The sequence below is a fragment of the Ambystoma mexicanum genome, chromosome 11 (genome assembly GCF_040938575.1).
Source record: "Ambystoma mexicanum isolate Mex_15411 chromosome 11, UKY_AmexF1_1, whole genome shotgun sequence".
In the NCBI taxonomy this organism is placed as follows: Eukaryota; Metazoa; Chordata; class Amphibia; order Caudata; family Ambystomatidae; genus Ambystoma; species Ambystoma mexicanum.
Genome location: NC_090934.1, coordinates 1,439,069,385 through 1,439,091,393, shown reverse-complemented (window position 1 = coordinate 1,439,091,393; position 22,009 = coordinate 1,439,069,385). Strand labels below are relative to the sequence as shown.

Below are 22,009 nucleotides of genomic sequence, written 5' to 3'. Positions count from 1 at the left end.
TGGCTTAAGTTGGGGTCTGATGTAGATAAATTCTGTAGGAGCGCTGTCACACTTGTCCGGCAAGAGTAGAGCCAAGCATGTGCCACCCTTGGTGCCTCTCCCAGTGGTGGGAGTCCCTTTTGAGAGGGTAGGAATCAACATTGTTCGTCCCTTAGACCCTCCAACCTCTTCAGGCAATTGATTTATATTGGTTTTTGTAGACCATGCTACTAGGTAGGAGGAGGAGGAGGAGGACTGTTAAATCAGTTTTCCTCCCTGTTTTCACTATCACCAGGCTTAACCTCTTGGGACCAGCATGATATTCTCACTGGCGAGTATTTACCTGTTAAACGCAGAGGTTACATAACCCACATAAAGGAGAAGGTCAACAAGATGATTGATCTTGGGGTTATAGAGCCATCTACAAGTCCATGGTCTAGTCCAGTTGTACTAGTGCCAAAGGCAGGATCCAAGGAGTTGCGATTCTGTTTGCATTATAGAGCTCTAAATGCAGTCACAAAGACTGATGCCCATCTGTTAAGAAAAATTCTCATAAATGTGCTACTTCCTCTCTACCTTAGAGACCCCCTGCTCTTTTGCTGACATTTGGGACTTTATACTTTTAATTCTGTCTGTTTTATGTATTATTTTCTTTGATTATGAAGTTTTAGACAACTCCATAGGCATCATCTTTTCATGTGTCACACAGCACCCTCAGTGCAGTGACACAGGGAAGACTTTTAGGCTGCCCCAAGGTTTAAACACCTTCTCTGGGATAAACTACTGTTTCCCAGAGAATGTAAAGTTAAATTGGCTTTTCTAGTCTTTTTAAATTCCTAGAGCCAGAACACACTATCTTCCAATAGAGTGCTGGAGGGGTTACCTAGTATCCCCTATGTCTAGAAACTCATGTAGCAGTCAAATGCTACCCTTTTCTATCGAAATGGCTGGTGGCAGTGGTTTTACAATGAACTACCATGATTTTGCCCGACCGCGAACACCGGTAGCTAAAAATCACCGGAGCCATGTTTTTCAAGAAGGCGTATGAGGTCCCGGAATTCTTTTTTCGCCATTTCTTTTTTGGAAAGGTCCTTCTAGAGTTTGTCTCTGCGTGCCAAACTAGGTTTGGTCCCTTTGTTTCTATGCCTTTGGCGGGCTTCAGGACTGAAGACCGCCTATGGCGCCCGAGTGTCTGGGGTAGGCAGGAAGTGAGGGAGGTGCCGAAACTCCCTTCCTACTAGTTGTTAGCCCTGTTAAAAAACAATCCAGTCTAGTTAGAATCAAATAATGTCACAGCTGAGGGTTGTTTTCTCTTTATATCTCCATCGAAAAAACGGACAGAGATACATTACGAACAGCAAGAACGTTGAACAGAGTTACCTAACGACTAGTAGGAACCTCTGGTGGTTAAGTGGGGTTCTCACTCTACTAACAAAAACAAATCACTTCAACTGCAAGTATTAAGTACAGCAGTGAGTCCTCTGCATAGGTGTACGTACTAATTTTCAACGAACACCTGATAAGAGGACGATTTCTTTCCAATCTTTTTAGAAAACTTCTTTGTAAATTGTTTTTTCACCCTCTCTGATTTTTAACTGCCTCTGCTAGACCTAGAATTCACAATTAAATTTGAAACTATTCACTTGAATAGCAGACGACACATGCCCAGTTCTCTAGCTCAGCATGTGCCTTTTAGCATAATACTGTTAACAAAGGCAAGATTGAGACAATGACAACACTTGTTGGTACTTCTCAGCCTGTAGAATCAATTAACCTGTGTGTTGTTTTTGGTGTAACTTTGAAACAAGCCATCTCCCGAGGTCCTAGTAGCTTCCAGAGCTGCGGAACCCTAATACCCTGGAAACCGGCTGTCCATTTCGAGTGAATCGTCGTGGAAAGATCAAATCCGTCCAAATCTTTGCTGAACCTGTAAGGACACTCCGAGATTCGATCCAACTTGCCCAGACCCCGTCACCAGAGTGTGGGACTGCAAGAAGCGAAGATGATTTACTGGACAATCTGTGTCCTTAGTTGGTGCTGCAGAAAAGGCGCCAAAATCTCAAAGGGAACCAAGTGGTTTCTGAAAGTCCGCACTACAGGACCTCCCTAGAGACTGCTGCTGATAGATGTGCTGCAACAACGCGGAGCATCTAGCACGAACATTGTCTTCTAACCCAAGGTACTGTGGGGAAAAAGGGTATTGCTTACCTAATTCCAAGAAGTCGCTCGAGAGCATTGGAGCGCACGTAAAGGTGTACAGGGCATCCCCCACTTACCTCCGACCCACGCCGCTGCTTGTGTCCCCTACTTGAGTCTCTTTTAAGGTCTCCTTTGTTGTTAACTTGCTGCTTTAATAACTCTAGACACTGGAAGAAATCCACAGGAACTCTTCATTATTTGCTGATTGTCAAGATGTCAAGCCCTCTACGAACTGCCTTTAGCTATGGTTGCGTTTTTGGACTCAGTCTTACTAGGGGAAGAATCTGTCTCTAGAACCTTGAATTTAGCTCATGCTACACCACCTAACACTTTTCCTCCCTTTAAGTGACTTTAATATATGTGTTTCCAGAGTAAATTTATTACTGTATAACCTGTTGAAAACCGCATGAGTGTGCAATAACCGATAATACGATAACATTGTCTTTTTCCTTTCTAACGTTGCTACAAATGTAACCCAGTTTGTCCTGGATACTCGCAGACAGTCCAGAAGACAAAGGGGTGTAAACTGTTGGACTCCTCACTCGCTTCCTGCCTTCACAGACACTCTGAAGCCAGGGCGGGCTTGATCGAGGTCTCCCGCCGAAGATAAAAATCTCACAAAGCAATTTCCCACCCTGGATGTCAGCAGAAGGAACAGGAAAGGGCAAGGAACATTAAAATGGTGAAAAAAGAAGACTGGGACCATTTTGGAAAAATGGGCACCTTTGGGTGCCTTTATTTCAGCTGTGAAATCAGCCCGCAGTAAAGGTGCACGGAATTAGCAAAAAGGTTCACTGCCACCAGCCATTTGCGTATATCGTAAATAGCAACACTGCAGTTCCTGGCTGTCGAGATGGGCTTTCCTTGCTTCTGGGGTCCCGCACTCTGTTGAGGGGGTCAGGCTCGGTCAGTCCTGCTTCCTGAGAGTCTGAATGATCTTTATGGAGCTCTTTGCCAGTTTAAAAGCAACGCACACAAACTGGTGTTCCTCTCCCTGGCTATTCAGTTTCCAACAGCAACTCTGTGGAAATTCAACCAGCTCCAAGAGGATGTCGAGGTGGCTTACTTTGGAGTTGATTGGTCCCACCAACTCAAAGGGAGAATTCATCCTTGCAGGAGCTTCTCTGTTGATAGGGATTTGGAGTTTCAGCACAGCAACAGGGCTTCACCGGGAAAACCAACGGTGCAGGAGTTGCAGCAGGTGTCCTCTTCAAGTTCTTCTTCGGTTCCTTCGTCTGGTGGTCGACTCTGCCTTCCAAGCCAAAAAGCCTTGCCTTTTATGCGGCTTGTTCCCATTCATTCCATCCTAGCTGTCGGTCACCCAGCTGGGTGGCTGTCCTTGCCGGACAGTCTGCCGGCAAATCACCACAGAGTGCATTTGGGTCTCCTAGGAGACTAAGCACAGGGAGTATCAGGCACCTCCCTCACTTCCTGCCCCCGGCAGACACCCTGGAGCCAGAGGCGGGTTTCACTTGTGAAGCCCGCCAATGACAAAAAGAACAAAGGGACCAAACGTGGTTTGGCGCGCAGAGTAAATCTCAAGAAGGACCTTTCCACAAAGAAATGGCGAAAAAAAGAAGACTGGGCCATTTTGACAAAAATGGCACCTATGGGTGCTTTACCGTGGCTTCGAACGTAGCCCACGGTAACCTCCCATAATAGTAGTAAAACGTAAACTACTGTCACCAGCCATTCCGTAAGGAAAGGGTAACAAAAAATGTTACATGAGAAGCTAGACACAGGGGATACTAGGTAACCCCTCCAGCAACCTATTGTAAGATAGTGTGTGCTGGGTCTAGAAAGTTAGACATGCAAGTAAAGTCAATTTCACTTTACTGCTCTGGGAAACAGTAGTTTATCCCCGAGAAGGTATTTAAACCTTTGGGAAATCTGAAAGACTTCCCTGTGTCACTGCACTGAAGGTGCTGTTTAACACAGTGTAAAAGATGATGCCTGTGGAGTTTGTCAGACTTCATAACCAAAAGAAACAAGAGTACAAAATCACATTAAAATACATGAGAGAGGGGGGAAAAGGGGTTTCACTCTCTCCAGGTTAAAAAAAAATAAAGTCCTCAAAGTCCAGCAAAGTTGCTGGGGGTCTCTAAGGTAGAGGGAATGTGCACATTTCTGAGAATTCTCCCCAACACAGGAATGCACCCAAAGGTGATTGGCTGGCTCTCCGTCCGTGGAGGACAGCCACCCTGCTGTATGAGTGACATCTACGCTGCGAATTAATGGGAGAAACTTGCATAAAAGGCGAGGTCTTTTGCAAGGAAGGCAGAGTCGACCACTGGACGAAGGAACCGAAGAAAGATACTGGAAGAGAAGCTTACTGCATCTCCTGGGCCGTTGGTTTGCCCGGTGAAGTCCTGCTGCAGTGCTGAAGCTCCAATTTTCGTATGGACTAGAGAAGTCCGGAATGGACAACTTCTTCCCATGTGTTGGTGGAACCAACTGACCCCAAGACGAAGTTGACTGGATCCCCTCTCCCTGCTGGCTGTATTTCTTTGTTGCTGCTGGACCCGAGTGCCAGGGGACAGGAACACCAGGAACAAGTGCATTTCTTTAAGCCAGACCCAAGCTCCAGGAAGATCCTAAGGACTCCCTCGAAGCAGGACGACCCAGCCTGTGCCACCTCAACAGAGTGCTGGATCCCAGAAGCCAGGGGAGCCCACAAGGTGACCAAGAACTGCAGTGATGCTATTTGCGAGTAGCGGAAACCGCGAAGTGCTGCTGATCTGGAGTAAACCCATTGCTGCTGCCGAGCTTCAAACCGTAGTGCAGGAGTCGCCAGACATCCTCTCTCCTGTCCACACGACCGAGGCCCATGAACAACAGGATCTGCAGGACTACAACAGGAACAGAAGCCAGCTGGACCCCTCTTCAAACCTACGGTACTGTCTAACTAGCGGTACTTACATCTAGTTGTGTGTAGCTTGCTTGCTCTCACTGGAGACTTATAGTTGCTGCCCTTTGTAGAGTTGCTTGCATCTTTGCTTTTCACAAGCCTTCCAGCTTGTGACCCCACAGTGATTATTTTTCCACAAACTCTCTATATAACATTGTGCAAGAATTTTGTGCTATCTTCCAGAAGTGCCTCAGCTCACCTAGACTTTGTTCAATTGACATTGGCTGTCCTGGCTCCCTGCAGACTTTCGTGACCCTTTGACTTTGTGTTTATCTGTCCCTCCAAAATGTCATACATAAGTTACTTATATAGCTGGTAAAGGGTTAACCTATGCTTCATTGGGGGATTGTGAAGTACTTACCTGGTCAGAGAAACCTGTTAATATTGTTTCCTTCCCTAACCTTTTTCCAGAACTCCAGTATTGCCTTTAAGTGTGTGTGTGTGTGTGTGTGTGTGTGTGTGTGTGTGTGTGTGTGTGTGTGTGTGTGTGTGTGTGTGTGTGTGTGTGTGTGTGTGTGTGTGTGTGTGTGTGTGTGTGTGTGTGTGTGTGTGTGTGTGTGTGTGTGTGTGTGTGTGTGTGTGTGTGTGTGTGTGTGTGTGTGTGTGTGTGTGTGTGTGTGTGTGTGTTATCCCAAAAGGGTATCTACTTACTGAAGGAGTGTATTTTATTGTGGCGAGACAGCGGGCCTTTATTACCGCCTAAGGTAATGCCCCCGGGGCCCATAGTTACAGGCCAGAGCGTAGCAGCAATGGCCCGCCATCAAGGGGCTTATTGCCATTAGTACCCCGGCCCGTTAGACCCAGGGTACTATTGTTTTTATTTTCCCGGCTGCAAGACAAGTTGCGTTTCGCAGCCGGAAGAAAAAATAAAAAAATAAATGGCTGCCACGGACCCAAAACATACTCAGTTTTCTCTTTCCACGGCAGCCATAGTAAACAAAGAAAATGGCCGCCATGGAAGGGGAGAAGGGACTACATGTAGTCCCTTCTCCCCTTCCATGGCTGCCATTCACTTACATTGAAAAAAAAAGTAAACAGAAAAAATGGCCACCATGGAAAAGGGAGAAGGGACTAAGGGTGGTCCCTTCTCCTTTTCCATGGTCGCCTGAAAAAAAAAAGATGGCGAGGGGCGCGCAAGTACGTGTGCGCGATTACAGTCTGGTAAGACTCTCAAATGTACCAATCGGTAAGTTTGCTTCGAGCGAAAATACCCGCGCTGGGTACTAATATTGCATATTGCCTTTTCTAAAGAAGACTTATTTTAAAATTGTTAAATGAATAAATAATTATTTTAATAAGAAACCTTGAGTATAAGTGTTATTTGAATACTTGTCACTGTGAATCTCTGTGTTACACATGTACAGCTCACATTGGCCCCTCTTAAGATCAGCCTGGCTGCTCAGTCACTCTACCAACTTGTGTAGTAGAGGCCTATCCCAAAGGTTGAGTTACCCTTTGCCAAGAGGACAAGGCTGGTGTAGTCTCCCACAGGGTTACTACATACAATCTTGCCTAACAAAAACATGTTTACTTTGTAAAAATCTATTTTTTGTTCTCTATCATTTGGGTGATTGGTTTGAGTTTTATTTTTCACAAAGCACTTTTATTTTTCTAAATACACTAAGCTGTCTGCCCTTCTGAACAGCAGAGAGCTTGAAACATGTGTTTGGAAAAGAAGGAAAACTGATGAATACATTATTCTTGAAACACTTGTGTATAGGTGCGCTATAAATAAAGTATCCTATCATATCATTTTCTTTTGACTACAATAAAAGGAGATGTTCTCACCAAGTCACCAATCATTTTTGTAAATTTATTTCCTTATTGTGTTTTTGCTTGTTACTGTGTCCCTTTTTACCCCCCCCCTGCTTGCCCTATTGAGAGTATCGCTTTGATTCCTCTGCCACGTTTACACCTGGAAGAGTCGTGAAAATACAGAGCAACACTCCTGCATAGGCGTGGATTAATTTTCCTGAACCATTAATGTGGGTGGTCAGAAAATCATTCTATCAAGGAGGAAACGGACCACAGCTAAGATAGCTTGTCCCTGTGGAATTAACCCTGTGAACGGATTGAGAGGCCATCCTCTTGAAGTGAACAGGGAAAGACACTAATTCTTAGCCAAACTCTTATCAAGGTAGTGTGACTGAGCAGCGTGGCTTATACTTCAGAGTATGAGAGTGGTGAAGGGTTCAGTTAAGTACACACAGAGCACTCCAAATAACACAATTTTAGCAGAATGCTAGATGCTCCTCTTTTAAGGGGTGTTGGCTCCAACAATGATCAGAAGAAGGGCTGCAGAAATCTTCCTTTTATCCAGGATTCAAGCTGAAGTCGGCCCCAAGCACACCAATTATGAGGCTAATGCAGCATTCAGACTGGCATGGACAGCCTTCGGCCGAGCAACATAAACATTTTGGTCAGGATGTAGACGGCGACCAGACAGTCCCAGTCCCCACATCTGGCCACAAATGCACACCAGCGGTTTGCCTGTGAAAGATGGAGCTTTCCCTGGGAAAGGGATTTCCATATATGGCAATATCGCACGGAGAGGGCAGGAAAAGGGCCAAAATACAAGTTCGCCAAAGGACAGGCAACAATCTCATGGCACAACCATTTTCAAGTATGTGGCATTAAGAGGTAAAATGCAAAACTACATGAGGCAATTAATGACAGACGGCAGAACAAAATCTATTGCCTCAAGCCTGCTTTGGGCACATAATCCAAGTAAACACAAAGTTATGAAAATCAAAGTTACGAAAATCAAAGTTACAGGTTCACTAATAATTCCTAACACACCTCCTGTAAAGTGAAGAGTGCATTGTAAAATAAAAAAATAATTTTAGAATGGTGAAGGAGTTCTCCTGCGCTGATAGCCTTTGGTAATGATCGGTGCCCCCAAAATAGACGAGCATGTGAAGCCGAGCGACGTAAAAAGGCTTCACTTGCCTTCAAAAGTCAGGACAGGTACAAAACAAAAGAAAAACTTTGGTGCGCATTCCATAGATCCATATGAAGGGAAACCAGCTAAAAGAAATCTTTCCATACAAGCCACTAGAGCATGTAGTCAGTGGTCCCGATTTCTATTAGCATTTGTAAATTTGAAATGGTTATCGAACTTCCTTAAAACTAGAGTATGTTTTCCTGAATTTTACTATCGCTGTCAACAATTTGGCTTTTCTGCTTTCAGGACTTCTGTTTTCTTCTGTCTACACGAGCAGGGGGTCTCGGGATTAACCTTGCATCTGCTGATACTGTGGTAATTTTTGACTCTGACTGGAACCCACAAAATGACTTGCAAGCACAGGCCAGAGCACACAGAATTGGACAAAAGAAACAGGTAAGTTGTGAGTTTCTGTTTAAGTGAGTAGTGGTAAATGTAATATTGTATGCGTTGGGTGTAAATCAATCATTTAATGATCAAATTGTATGTTTGAGTGCTGGAGATGCAGTCACACTAAAAGACATTCTAAATATATCTCTTTAGTCTGAAGCTATGCAATTATTGGATTATTTGAATGTATGATGTCTGGCTCGTGTTGAACTGTTGATTCTTGTGTGTTGTCTACCACACCATTTCCCATGCTGAGTAGTTGCAGTAAATACATACACGTGGGTTTGACATATTGCCAAAGACAGAGTGTTTTTCCTTTTGTAAATGTTCTGTGAATTGACTACCAACCTACTTTTAAAATGAGCTCCCTTTACTTGTCTGGAAATAAAATGAATGATTAATTGTTTTTAAATGTATTGAAGTATGTATGATTTCTGCAGCATGGGGTCTTGCATGCCATGCTCATGATTATTCCCCGTCGCATGCTGGAAATCCTCAGTAAATTAAAGAAAGCAGTTTAGATTTAAACTGAAACTGCTTGTCTCCTCTATAGCCCATCAGTGTCCTTTGGGCCATATTGCCCCAGCCAATGAGACACATTTTACTAAGCTCCACCCCTAGTGGCATCTTCAGATTTTACCGCACGTTTCTAGCGTTGGAGTCCTTATGCATCGCTCCTCAAAATTCATAGTTCTTTCCTATTTTTTTGCTGTTTTTTTAAGAAATTTTATTTATTTTAACATTTATAAAGCGAACCAAACCGATAGTCATCAGTGCAAAGAAATCTTCCATCTCTTCTTCGTTAACTGTAACGCAGCAATGACAGACAGCCGAAGACCTTCAATCCACCTTTGTATCGTCAACCAGTGGCGCCAGCAGGCCCAGGCTTGGGCCTACACCTCGACCATGGCTGATGCCATGAAGAAAAGCCTCTTCTGGACTTGTGAAAACTGCGGCCTGAAGAACATCTTCGTCGAGGATGAGCACCTCAAGTGCCTTTAATGTCTTCACCCCGACCAAGACACATAATCATTTTCATTGAAGACGAAGAAGGATCGCCAACAGAGGTTAATGGCTTGGCTCGAGGGATGGAAGGCTTCTCTCAGGACTGGCAGGTCCCATGAGTGTACTCCCTCTAGTAAGAAGAGGTTGAGGTCCTTTGAAGATGCTTCCTCTGCAAAGATCCAAGAGAAGGTGAAATCCCATGTTCCATCTTTGTCCACTGTAACAGTCGTCAACATCAGCGGACGAGCATCCCGTCAACTAGCACCCTGTTGAAGATGTCAAAAATGAGTCTCTTTTCAGCGGAAACAAGTTCATCAATGACCATCATCTTTACCTAGTCAACCGTCACCACACCCAGGGTCCCTTTGCCTGCCAGACCCTCGTCAACGGTCACGACAACGGGCCTCATTTTGGATCTGCAGGCTCCTGTCATAGCCTCTTTTCTGAAGGGCTCTGACGTGGCGTGCATCATGCCTTCAGCTCTGGATTTCTTGCCCAGACCCAGAAGGCCCCAAACCATCTACATCCGTACTGAAGAGGAAAAGCCAGAAGATATTAATTCGGATGAGGAAGGACTATGAGGAACTTGAACCCATTCTGCCTATGCCTCATGGGGGGGAGAGGAGGGACTGACTCGTAGGCTTTACCAGCCATTTAGCCCTCAAAGGGGCTCAAGCCCGGATCTTTCTCCTCCTGCACTGGCTTCTGCACCAAGGGATATGTCACTAGACAGCCTAACCACCCTGCATATGTTGGTGGCAGAGATTCAGCAGAGGCTGCCTGTTGCCCCAGTGCCTGGACCAGCCAAGAATCCGTCAATGCCTTCTCGGCATCTGCCTACACCACCTCATAAGGCACCTGCTACCCCTCAGCCAGTGATAGGGGCCCTGCCTCCTGTGGCAGAAGAGGCTGACACCGCCAGCACTCACACTAATGAGGAACCCGTGGATGTTGATGAGCCCGCAAAGACCATTGCCAGAGGAAAAGGAGGGATTCCTTTTTCAGCGGTGGGAATCTGCTAAGATGACCATCATATTGGTCCCTTTGTTGGACGACATATGGGAGGATGGTTGGCAGTCATGAAGGCTCTGAATACCACGCCTGCCGAGTGTGACTGGCTGGAGAAGAAATACTGGCTTCCAGATTCAGCTCCATGATGCCTCAGGTCTCAGCCTTCGCCAGATTCAGCGGTGTTCGCCACCGCCAGGAAAAGCTCATCCAACCCCTCTTAATCGTCCATGGTCCTGCCAGACCAGGAAGGCAAGACTCTTGATGCTGCTGGCAAGCGCATAGTTACCACAGCAGCCTCCACCATAAAGGCTGTTCATGCCCTCGCCATTCTGTCAAGGTAACACAGGGAACTGTATTACAACGTGGGGCCCATGCTTGACTTCCTTAATGACGACAAAAAGGCTGAAGCATTGGCCCTATTCTAGGAAGGAGAAATAGCTTCATACCACGCCATCACTGTCACGCTCGACATGGTGCTCTGTTCGGCAAGATTGTATGCAGTACCCTTTGGGTGCACTACAATAACCTTGACCTCCTGGCAATAGGGACCCAACCTTTGGTACAAGTCTGAACTACACAGGTTGGTAGTGTGGCTGAGCAGCCAGGCTTATCTCAAGAGGGGTCAATGTGAGCAGTAATGTGGTGACACAGAGTTTCACAGTAGCAGTTATTCAAATAAACACACTCAAGGTTTCTTGATAAAACAATTATTAATTTATTTCACAGTCAGTTGTATATGCCTTATACAGAAGGGATCAATATTGGTAACAATTAACATACACTTCAAAACACACTCTTAGTTTCTCTAAATTAGATGATACCCATTGGGGATGACACCCACACTTCCTACACCCTCAGGTGACTTAAATAGCTAGGACACTGTGGACATTGATTTATCACTATTACATTTAGAGCAATACTGAGTTTGGTGAAAAAGATAGAATAGATGAATAAAACACAAAAGGTACACAAATAATTCACAAATGGGTAAGTACTTTTAGAAACCTTTGAATGTCAAATAAGTTCAACCCTTTCCTGGAAGAAAAGATAAAGCACAGAGTCAAAGATGAGAAGAGTGTGTCAGGGAGACAGGACAGCCAATTTTAATTGCACAATGTCAAGGGGAGCTGATGATCTTCTTTGTAGGTAGGTAAAAACGTCTTGCACAATGTTTTTTTTTAGAAATGTTTGTAGAAAATAGAACACTTGAAGGGCCACAAGCTGGAAGGCTTGTGAGGGGCAAATCTATAGCAACTCTGCAAGGCAACCAAGACAGGTCTCTATTGAGAGCAAGTAAGGCTGCACAAAAAGAGGTAAGTTCTCTTAGACCTTACAGTACCTCTGGTTAGAAGAAATGGTTCCAGCAGGCTTTTGTACAGCTCTGCCGATCCTTTTGTCCATGAGCCTCAGTCGTGGGGACAAGTGGGAGGACATCTGGGGACTCCTGCTCTGAAATGGGAAGGTCAGCGGCAGCAATGGGCAAACTTCGATTAAGCGGTTCTTCAGTGTTTCAGCTCCTTGTGTCTGACAGCATATAGCAACACCGCGTTTCTCGGGTACCACTCTGGACTTTCCTCGCTTCTGGGGTCCAGCACTCTGTTGAGGTGGCTCAGGCTTGGTCAGTCCTGCTTCAGGGAAGTCTGGAGGATCTTTCTGGCGCTCAAGTCTGATTTAAAAGCAACACACACAATCTGGTGTTCCTCTCCCTGGCACTTTGGTTCCATCAGCAGCCACCGTGGGGATAAAACCAGCTTCGAGAAGATGTCCAGACAGGCTTACTTTGGAGTTGATTGGTTCCTCCAACACAAAGGGAGATGTCGTCCTTGCAGGGATTCTCTAGTCGAGACGAATTTGGAGTTTCAGCACAGCAGCAGGGCTTCACTGGGCAAACCAACGGTCCAGGAGTTGCAGCTGGCGTCTCTTCCAAGTTCTTCGGATTCCTTCGTCCAGTGGTCAGTTCTGCCTTCGAAGCCAAAAAGCCTTGCCTTTCATGCAGGTTTCTCCCATTCATTCCAGCCTAGCTGTCAATCACACAGCAGGGTGGCTGTCCTGGCCGTACAGCCAGCTGTCCAATCACCTTTGGGTGCATTCCTGTAACCAAGGGGATTAAACATAAAGAGTTTCGGCACCTCCCTCATTTCCTGTCCGTGCCAGACATACTGGAGTCAGAGGCGGGCTTCACTCGTGAATCCCGCCAGAGACCAAACAAACAAAGGGACCAAACCTGGTTTGGCGCGCAGAGTAAATCTCCTAGAAGGACCTTTCCTACACGAAATAGCGAAAAAAGACGACCAGAGCCATTTTGACAAAATGGGCACCAATGGGTGGCTTACCGTGGCTGCGAACGCAGCCCGCGGTAAAAACACACAATGGTAGTAAAAAGTAAACCACTGCCACCAGCCATTAATTGTAGAAAGGGTAACATAAGATTGTTACCTGAGAAACTAGACAAAGGGGATACTAAGTGACCCCCCAGCACCCTATGGTAGGATAGTGTGTGCTGGGTCTAGAAAGTTTTAAAACGTAAGTAGAGTCAATTTCACTTCACTGCTCTTGGAAACTGTAGTTTGTCCAAGAGAAGGTATGTAAACCTTTGGGAAACCTAAGAGACTTCCCTGTGCCACTGCACGGAAGGTGCTGTGTTACCCAATACAAAGATGATGCCTATGGAGTTTGTCAAAAGAAACACAGAGAATATATCACATTAAAATTGCATGAGAGATAAAAAAAAGTCCTAAAGTCCAGCAAAAAGAGCCGGGGGTCTCTAAGGCAAAAGGCAATTAGCACATTTCTGAGAATTCTCTCTAACAGTTATAACCAGCCTACCAGCACCTGGGTGCCAGCCTGCTTGCTGCTGGCGTATGTGGAATATTACAGAGGGGTACAAGGGTGCCAACCAATTATTGAAGGCCATGTAATAGAGAGCCCTATAGTTTGTATAAGCAATGGGACGTTGTGTATTTGATGACGGTCGTAGTGACCTGCACTAGAGGAGGGCTTAGTTGCCCACCTGATGTTAGAAATCCAATCCCATTCCCCGACTAGTATGGAACGTATACCTAGATGTTCTCTGTAATCCTATCACTCTCCCGAATACGTTTTTGTAGTTTACCATGTAGATTGACGTCAATGATGACAAGTTTTTAGTTCATAAGCTACGTTTTTTTATGAAATGCATTGAGTAAGAAGATTGAGCGTGTTTGATTATGTTCGTTGTACTCCCTGTTTTAGATCATTGAGATTAAAACAGACTTACTTTGCCAACTTCCTGAGTAAGTCTGATTATTGATGTTTGAGTATATACTGCATCCCCATTTATCTCAAGGTATTGCTACCCCGTCTTAAAGGGCTTGTGTTGGGCACACAAGTTCAGCTGGGAAAAGCTTGTCTAGATTTCATGGGAAGATCTCAGTGTACTCGCATATACTGAGAACCTGTTTAACCTTTTTTCCTTCCTTAAACTTTTCCTTTCTGCAACCTCAGAATCTGCAAAGTATAACAAGTGGGATGTATAAATGCCATTACAGTTCTTGTGATTGAAGTCACCTCAGCGTGTAGGAATTGTGTAAGAAGCATATCCAAGCATTATCCACTAACTTATGCCGATCCTGAAAAGTATTGCCTTTTTTAACAAATGCTTACTTAAAAATGTGTTAAATAACTATTTATAACTGAAACCTTAAGTGTGTTACTTGGTTACTTGAATTGACGAATTTCATTGATACAGCTCACATTTACCCCTCTTGAGATAGGCCTTGTGTTAAGGAGAATTCTCAGAAATGTGCTAATTCCCTCTACCCTTAGAGACCCCCATCAACTTTGCTGGATTTTGAGGACTTGTTTTTTTTTTTTTAACCTGGACAGAGTGAAACCCTTTTTTCCCACTCTCTCATGTATTTTAATGTAATTTCAGAGCTTTGTGTTTCTTTTGGATATGGAGCCTGACAAACTCCAGAGGCATCATCTTTCACATTGTGTCACACAGCACCTTCAGTGCAGTGGCCCAGGGAAGTCTTTCAGATTTCCCAAAGGTTTAAATACCTTCTCTGGGATAAACTACTGTTTCCCAGAGCAGTAAAGTGAAATTTGCTTTGCTTACATTTGTAACTTTTTAGACCCAGCATACACTATTTTACACTAGGGTACTGGGGGGGGGGTTACCTAGTATCCCCTTTGTCTAGCTTCTCATCTAACACATTTATGTTACCCTTTCCTCACTGAGTGGCTGTTCAGTATTTCAGCTCCTCGCGTCTACCGCAAATAGCAACACTGCAGTTCCTGGCTGTCGAGATGGGCTTTCCTTTCATCCTGGGGTCCCACACTCTGTTGGGGGGGTTCAGGCTCGGTCAGTCCTGCTTCCTGGGAGTCCGGAGGATCTTCCTGGAGCTCTAAACCAGCTTAAAAGCAACACACACAATCTGGTGTTCCTCTCCCTGGCTATACGGTTTCCAGCAGCAACTCTGTGGAAATTCAACCAGCTCCGAGAAGGATGTCCTGGTGGCTTAATTTGGAGTTGATTGGTCCCACCAACTCAAGGGGAGAAGTCGTCTTTGCAGGGGCTTCTCTGTCAATACGAATTTGGAGTTTCAGCACAGCATCAGGGCTTCACCGGGCAAACCAACAGTACAGGAGTTGCATCAGGGTTTCTCTTCAAGTTCTTCTTTGGTTCCTTCATCCAGTGGTCGACTCTGCCTTCCAAGCAAAAAGCCTCGCCTTTTATTCAGTTCTCTCCCATTCATTCCAGCCTAGCTGTCAGTCACCCAGCAGGGTGGCTGTCCTTGCCCGACAGTCAGCCGGCCAATCACTACAGAGTGCATTTGGGTCTCCTAGGAGACTAAGCACAGGGAGTTTCGGGCAACTCCCTCACTTCCTGCTTACCCCAGACACCCTGGAGCAAGAGGCTGGCTTAGCTGAATTCCGGATCCACCGCGCCTTCGAGCTGGAAGAAAGAAGCATTTTACGCGTGCCGCCTCACCTGTTGCAGCGCCGCGCTGAACTCACCGGCCTTCGCAGCATCCTCACGATCCACCGCATCCTTCTGCACGTTCCCGCCGCACTCTGGCACCTAAGGGAACACAAGAACAGCAAAGGTGAGCCAAGGGAATAAACGGAGGCAATAGTAACTATCCCATAGACTTACCTGATTACCGCCGGGGGTACTATTCCTCTTCACGGGTCGGCGCAGTCTCCATTGCATCCTCGCCGTACCCCGGCCCCTAAGTGGAACAAAAGGACAACAAGGTGAGACAAAGGGACAAACAAGGGGAACTCTTCTCACCGCAACGGACTAACTAATTTTACTGCTGGAGGCATTATTCCCCGAACTTCATATTTGCTCTCCACAACTGAATAAGGGAGCAAGCAACAGGTTACATTCTGCCCTTATTTTATTGAACTGTGTAGGATAAGCCAAATCCTTACCTGAACTTCGTCAGCTACCACAAGGAACTCTTCGCTGCGGTCAAGCTGCAAACTGAAAGAATCGGACAAGAGTGAAAGTCAGACATGTGAACTCTTACGAACTACATACTTTTCGGAGTCAATATTGTTCTGGAACTCACCAATTCCTTCGAGCCAGTGAAGCAACTGGTTGTCAACGCACCCCTGCGCTCAATGCAGGATGGAGAGCTCATCTTTTCAAACCATCAGGTGAGACTACAAGAGGGGACATCAAAGGTGATCTGTGGGGAGAACAGCGGGGGTGGGGGAATTTACGCTCAACTCCACGGGTGGTTAATTCCCTTTCTCCATTTGCAGAAGAATATTCCTACGGGCCAAGCAAACGAAGCTAGGTGGGCCAGTCCAGTCCTTCATCTCGGCCCTACGCGTCACATTGGTGGAGACCGCAGCTGTCCTGTTCAGATCAACGCCTCTGTGGGAGCCAGGTGAGCGTAACAGAACGCGAAGCCTACCCACAGATTCGAACCCGGGCATTATGGATACCTCAAAGACTGACCAATTGGCCCAATTACTAGGGGAACTGAGGGCTGAAGTGCATTCTGCCCGTCAAGAAATCAATGCTCTTAGGAGAGAACTGATTTTGTCGAAGGAGCAAACTGATGACCTTGCTAGGCAACTATTGCAAAGCCAGGCTGGACAAGCACCCCTACCTGGTTCCGGGGGAAATCCAGCTCCTGTGTTATCGAGTAACCCTGTGCAAATCAACCTACCAGGAAATATTCCATTAGCTCCACCCACGCTTTGCCGGAGATCCCAAAAGGTTTGCCGTGTTTATGAACCAATGCCGCTTGCACTTTTTATGCAGACCTGGAGCCTTCCCAAACGATCAAGCCAACGTAGCCTTTGTATTGTCATATCCAGCGGCAGTGCATCTGATTGGTCAATTCCACTAGTTACTCAGGATGACCCAATTCTTCGGGATTTTCAGGGCTTTCAAACTAGCATGGAAAGACTATTTGCCCGGTACTCCCAAGGACAGGCCCTGGATAACGAACTTTTGTCCCTACGACAGGGTAACCAGGACCTTCTATCCTACATCCCAACCTTTAATAGGTTGATAGTGGAAACTGGATGGCCTGAGGTGAAACAAATCACGTTATTTCATCGAGGGCTTCGAGGAGAACTCAAGGATGTCTTGGCTCAAGTCGTGAACCCACCTCAAGACTGCGCTGAATATATAGGCTTAGTGGTCCAGTCAGATCACAGACTTCAGAACAGAAAGGCTGATCGAGCTAAGTTTGAGAATCGGGTGTTGGTCAAAACCCACGCTAACCCCAAAGGAGCAGATGCTTCAGAACCCATGCAAATCGGAGGGGTTAAAGGACCCTTAACCCAGAAGGAAAGAGAAAGGAGACGGCAAATGCAATTGTCTATATTGTGGAACTTCTGGGCATTTTCGATGGGATTGCCCTGTAAAACCACCCAAGAAGGTGGTAGGAGCTGCTGATAAAAGCCATATGGAGTCAGACTCGGGAAACGACCACGCCCGACAAGCGTAGAGGTCCACTTGCCGAGCTTGAAGAAGGATACTCAGACCTCGCATTTCATCATACCAATGGTCCTCTTAGATCAAGGGCAGCCATTGCGTATGCACGCAGTAAGGGCATACATTGATAGCAGGGCCATAGGAAACTATGTGGAGTATGAATCGGCTTCCAGGATGAATCTACCTCTCTGCCGAAAAACCACCTCAGATGTCATCACCACAGTCGATGGAACTGAAATTGCCTCTGGGCCTGTAACTCATTCCACCGCAGAGATGACACTATTGGGTCAGGATGGGCATCGAGAGACTATTGTGTTTGATCTAATCAAAGCCCCACAGTTTCAAATAATACTGGGGATACCTTGGTTGGAAACACATAATCCTTGTATTGATTGGCGAGAGAAGAGAATAACGTTCCCGGATTGTGCACAGACCTGTTACCGAAAGAAAAATCAGAACGCAGGCCTGGCCACAGTAACCACAGCAGTCATGCAACTACCTCCAGAATACCAAGAATTCCAGGATGTCTTCCAAAAGGAGCAGGCAAACACCTTACCTCCTCACAGATCGTACGATTGTCAAATCGATCTCATACCCGGTGCACAACCCCCTTGTAGCAGGATCTATGCCCTTACGGAACCTGAGAACCTTCACCTACGACAATACTTAGACCAGTACCTTGCCAATGGCCTTATTCGCCCCTCCAAGTCCCCTGCATCTTCAGCTTTGTTCTTTGTGCCCAAAAAGGAAGGTGACCTCAGAACGTGCATAGACTACTGTGCATTGAACCAGATAACTGTTAAGAACCGATACCCATTGCCTCTGATCCCTGAACTACTAGACCAAGTGAAGGACGCTTGTATATACACTAAATTAGATCTCCGGGGGGCATACTATCTGGTATGTGTAAAAGAGGGCGACGAATGGAAGAGTGCTTTCCGCACTAAGTATGGGTTATTCGAATACCAGGTGATGCCTTTCGGGTTGTGCAATGCACCAGCAGCCTTCCAATATTTCATGAACGATGTTCTTCGTGAACTCATTGACGTTTGTGTTGTGGTGTATATCAATGATATTCTAGTATACTCCTCTTCAGAATCTGACCATGTGAAGCACGTCCGAGCAGTCCTTGAGAAATTGCGCCAGCACAAACTATATTCAAAACTAGAAAAATGTGTTTTTCATGCCACTGAAGTTGAATTCTTTGGGTTTATCCTGACCCCAAAGGGAGTCCGAATGGACTCACGAAAGGTGGACGCAATCCTTAAGTGGCCATCACCAAGTTCAGTTAAAGGAGTACAAAGCATGCTCGGCTTTGCCAATTTTTTACCGCAGATTCATCACAGATTTTTCACATGTCGTACATCCCATCACAGCACTCTAACGAAAAAATAAATGCTTTATATGGACTGAAGAAGCTGAAAAAGCCTTCCAAGAGCTGAAAGCGAAATTCACGTCTGCACCTGTGTTAAAGCACCCGCGCCCTGAACTTCCATAGATAGTGGAAACTGATGCATCCAGTCTAGCCATGGGAGCTGTCCTGTCTCAAAAGGACCCTGAAACTGGCCAGCGTCACCCAGTAGCATTTTGGTCCAGAAAGTTCTCGGCACCCAAGTTAAACTATGCGGTTACCGACAAGGAGTTATTAGCCATTAAATCCGCCTTCAAGGCTTGGCGGCACTATCTTCTCGGTGCCAGGCATACCATTACTGTGATCACAGATCACCGGAATTTACAGTATTTAAAAACAGCCAAGGCCCAACTGTCTCGTCAACTCTGATGGGCTTTGTTCTTTACCGAGTTTGATTTCGTGATACCCTATCGACCAGGTTGTAAGAATGGTAAAGCAGATGCCTTATCCCGAATAGGGATGGAAGAGGCAGAAGTGAACCCAGAACCAGTACCTTAATTTCCGAACCAAGGATTCTTGGCTTGACTACTCTATAGACACTAGAGGACATTCAGGTAAAGATCCAGCAACTCTTTGATCCTACAGCCCTGCAGGACTGGGTAAGGAAAGGCCCGGACTACTCTGTCACCAATGATCTGCTTTATTACCAAGGGTGACTATTTCTGCCACACAAGGAACTACAAGAGCTAGTCCTTTCCCGTTATCATGATACCCTAATGGAGGGGCACCCAGGTATTGCAAAAACTGAAGCTAAAATTAAAAGACAATTCTGGTGGCTCACCTGGCGAAAGGATATTAAATCATTTATGATGTCTTCTGGCATTTGCGCCCAAAACAAAAGTCAAAAGAAAAAACCAGCTTGACTCTTACAACCTTTAGACATTCCGTCTACACCATGGCACACCTTATCGTTAGACTTTATTACTGATCTACCTCCTTGTAATGGGTTTAACACTATTCTAGTTATTGTGGATCTTTTTTCCAAGATGGCCCACTTTATTCCTTTAAAAGGACTACCTTCAGCTTCAATCCTGGCCAAAGAATTCCTCGAACATTGTTCGCATACATGGATTTCCGTCCGTGTTGGTCTCTGACCGGGGCAGTCAATTCATTTCACATTTTTGGAAGAAATGTTGTCAATTGGTGCAAATCGACGTGAGATTATCGACCAGTCACCAACCCCAGACCGATGATCAAACGGAGAGGACCAACCAGACTCTTGAACAATACCTCCGTTGTATGTTACATCAAACTGAGAGTAATTGGAAGGACATTCTTTGGATCGCCGAATATGCATAAAATAATTCAGTACATTCTGGAACTGGACAAAGCCCCTTTTATACCCTATATGGGCACCACCCTCGAACCTCAGACCTTGACTCACCCCAACACTTAGAAATGCCCTCAGTGGACCATCTACACGCTATGATTACACAAGCCTTTAAGGAGGCAACTGCACATTTAAAACAAGCGAAGGAGAAATATAGGAAAGATGCTGATCGGCATAGAAGTGATACTCCACAGTACCAGATAGGGGACCAAGTATGGTTGGCCACAAAACACATACCTCTCAAGGGAACGCGGACCTTTAACCCTAGATATTTGGGACCTTACTGTATTAAGGCCATTATCAACCCGGTGGCCGTCAAGTTGGACTTACCTGCTAATATGCAAATTTATCCCGTCTTTCATGTGTCACTTTTGAAGCCAGTGCAACCAGGGACAAGACTAACCAAGCCACCAGACCCCGTCCTTATAGACGGGGAACCCGAATTTGAAGTTAAGAACATCCTGGACTCCAAGATGGTGAAGTCAAAACTTTTTTATTTAATCGACTGGGGTACGGACCACAGGAAAGGTCTTGGGAACCTAGTGACCACGAGCATGCACCTAGATTAGTGAAAAGATTCCACCGAAATTTCCCAGACAAACCAAAACCACGGGGAAGAACGACGTTAGGAGGGGCCTTGGGGAGGGGAGTGCTGTCATGATGCCTACCCCCGGGGAACCAGACCAGGTCCAGCAACCCCGGAAGCAGGCATCAAGTTATTTTGAGCAAGTCAAAAAAAAAACCCTGCTAGGGGCTGTTTGGGTGCGGTCCTGGCGCCTATGGCGCCAGGCTCATATGGAGAGTCAGTCCTGGCGCCTATGGCGCCAGGCTCATAGAGTAGAACTTACCTGATGCAGACCATGCTGCAAGCTTACCTGATGCAGACCATGCTGCAGAGCTCCAAGCCAAATGAGGCTTGGAAGGGACTATTTTACCTAGGGACTATTTTTTACTCGGGTGGGGCTGGGGAGGAATACCTATCTGGGACTACTTTGGAGGCTATTTAGACCACGCCCGAAGAGCAGCACACGCTTCGCGTTATTCTGCATCCAGCAGCGTAACGCTCACCGTGTCTGCAAGCCTGCATCCAGTCTTCTGCCACGCCCGCCTCGAGTCTGCAGCTCCTAGAAAAAGGGAGGAACAGAAGGAGAAAAGGTTAGAATAAGAGAAAAACCTTCGATCCTTACCTGAATTCCCGATCCACCGCGCCTTCGAGCTGGAAGAAAGAAGCATTTTACGCGCGCCGCCTCGCCTGCTGCAGCACCACGCTGAACTCACCGGCCTTTGCAGCATCCTCACGATCCACCGCATCCTTCTGCACGTTCCCGCCGCACTCTGGCACCTAAGGGGAACACAAGAACAGCAAAGGTGAGCCAAGGGAATAAACGGAGGCAATATTAGTTAACCCCCATAGATTTACCTGATTAAAGCCGGGGGTACTATTCCTCTTCACGGGTCGGCGCAGTCTCCATTGCATCCTCTCCGTACCCCGGCCCCTAAGGGAAACAAAAGGACAACAAGGTGAGACAAAGGGACAAACAAGGGGAACTCTTCTCACCGCAATAGACTACCTAATTTTACCGCTGGAGGCATTATTCTCCGAACTTCATATTTTCTCTCCACACCTGAATAAGGGAGCAAGCAATAGGTTACATTCTGGCCTTATTTTATTGAACTGTGTAGGATAAGCCAAATCCTTTCCTGAACTTCGTCAGCTACCACGAGGAACTCTTTGCTGGGGTCAAGCTGCAAACTGCAAGGAATCGGACAAGAGTGAAAGTCAGACATGTGAACTCTTACGAACTACATACTTTTCGGAGTCAATATTGTTCTGGAACTCACCAATTCCTTCGAGCCAGTAAAGCAACTGGTTATCAGCACACCCC

The 22,009-nt window shown here is 46.0% G+C and overlaps 1 protein-coding gene across 4 annotated transcripts in view; it reads left to right on the top strand.

Annotated features, from left to right (window-relative positions):
• CHD2 (chromodomain helicase DNA binding protein 2) overlaps nucleotides 1-22,009 on the top strand; it is a 1,289,637-nt gene that overhangs the window by 716,467 nt on the left and 551,161 nt on the right. For all 4 annotated transcript variants that reach the window (XM_069625070.1, XM_069625072.1, XM_069625071.1 and 1 more), the window contains one exon: nucleotides 8,277-8,426. In XM_069625070.1, coding sequence (XP_069481171.1) covers nucleotides 8,277-8,426 — 150 coding nt within the window. The remainder of the gene's footprint in view (nucleotides 1-8,276; nucleotides 8,427-22,009) is intronic.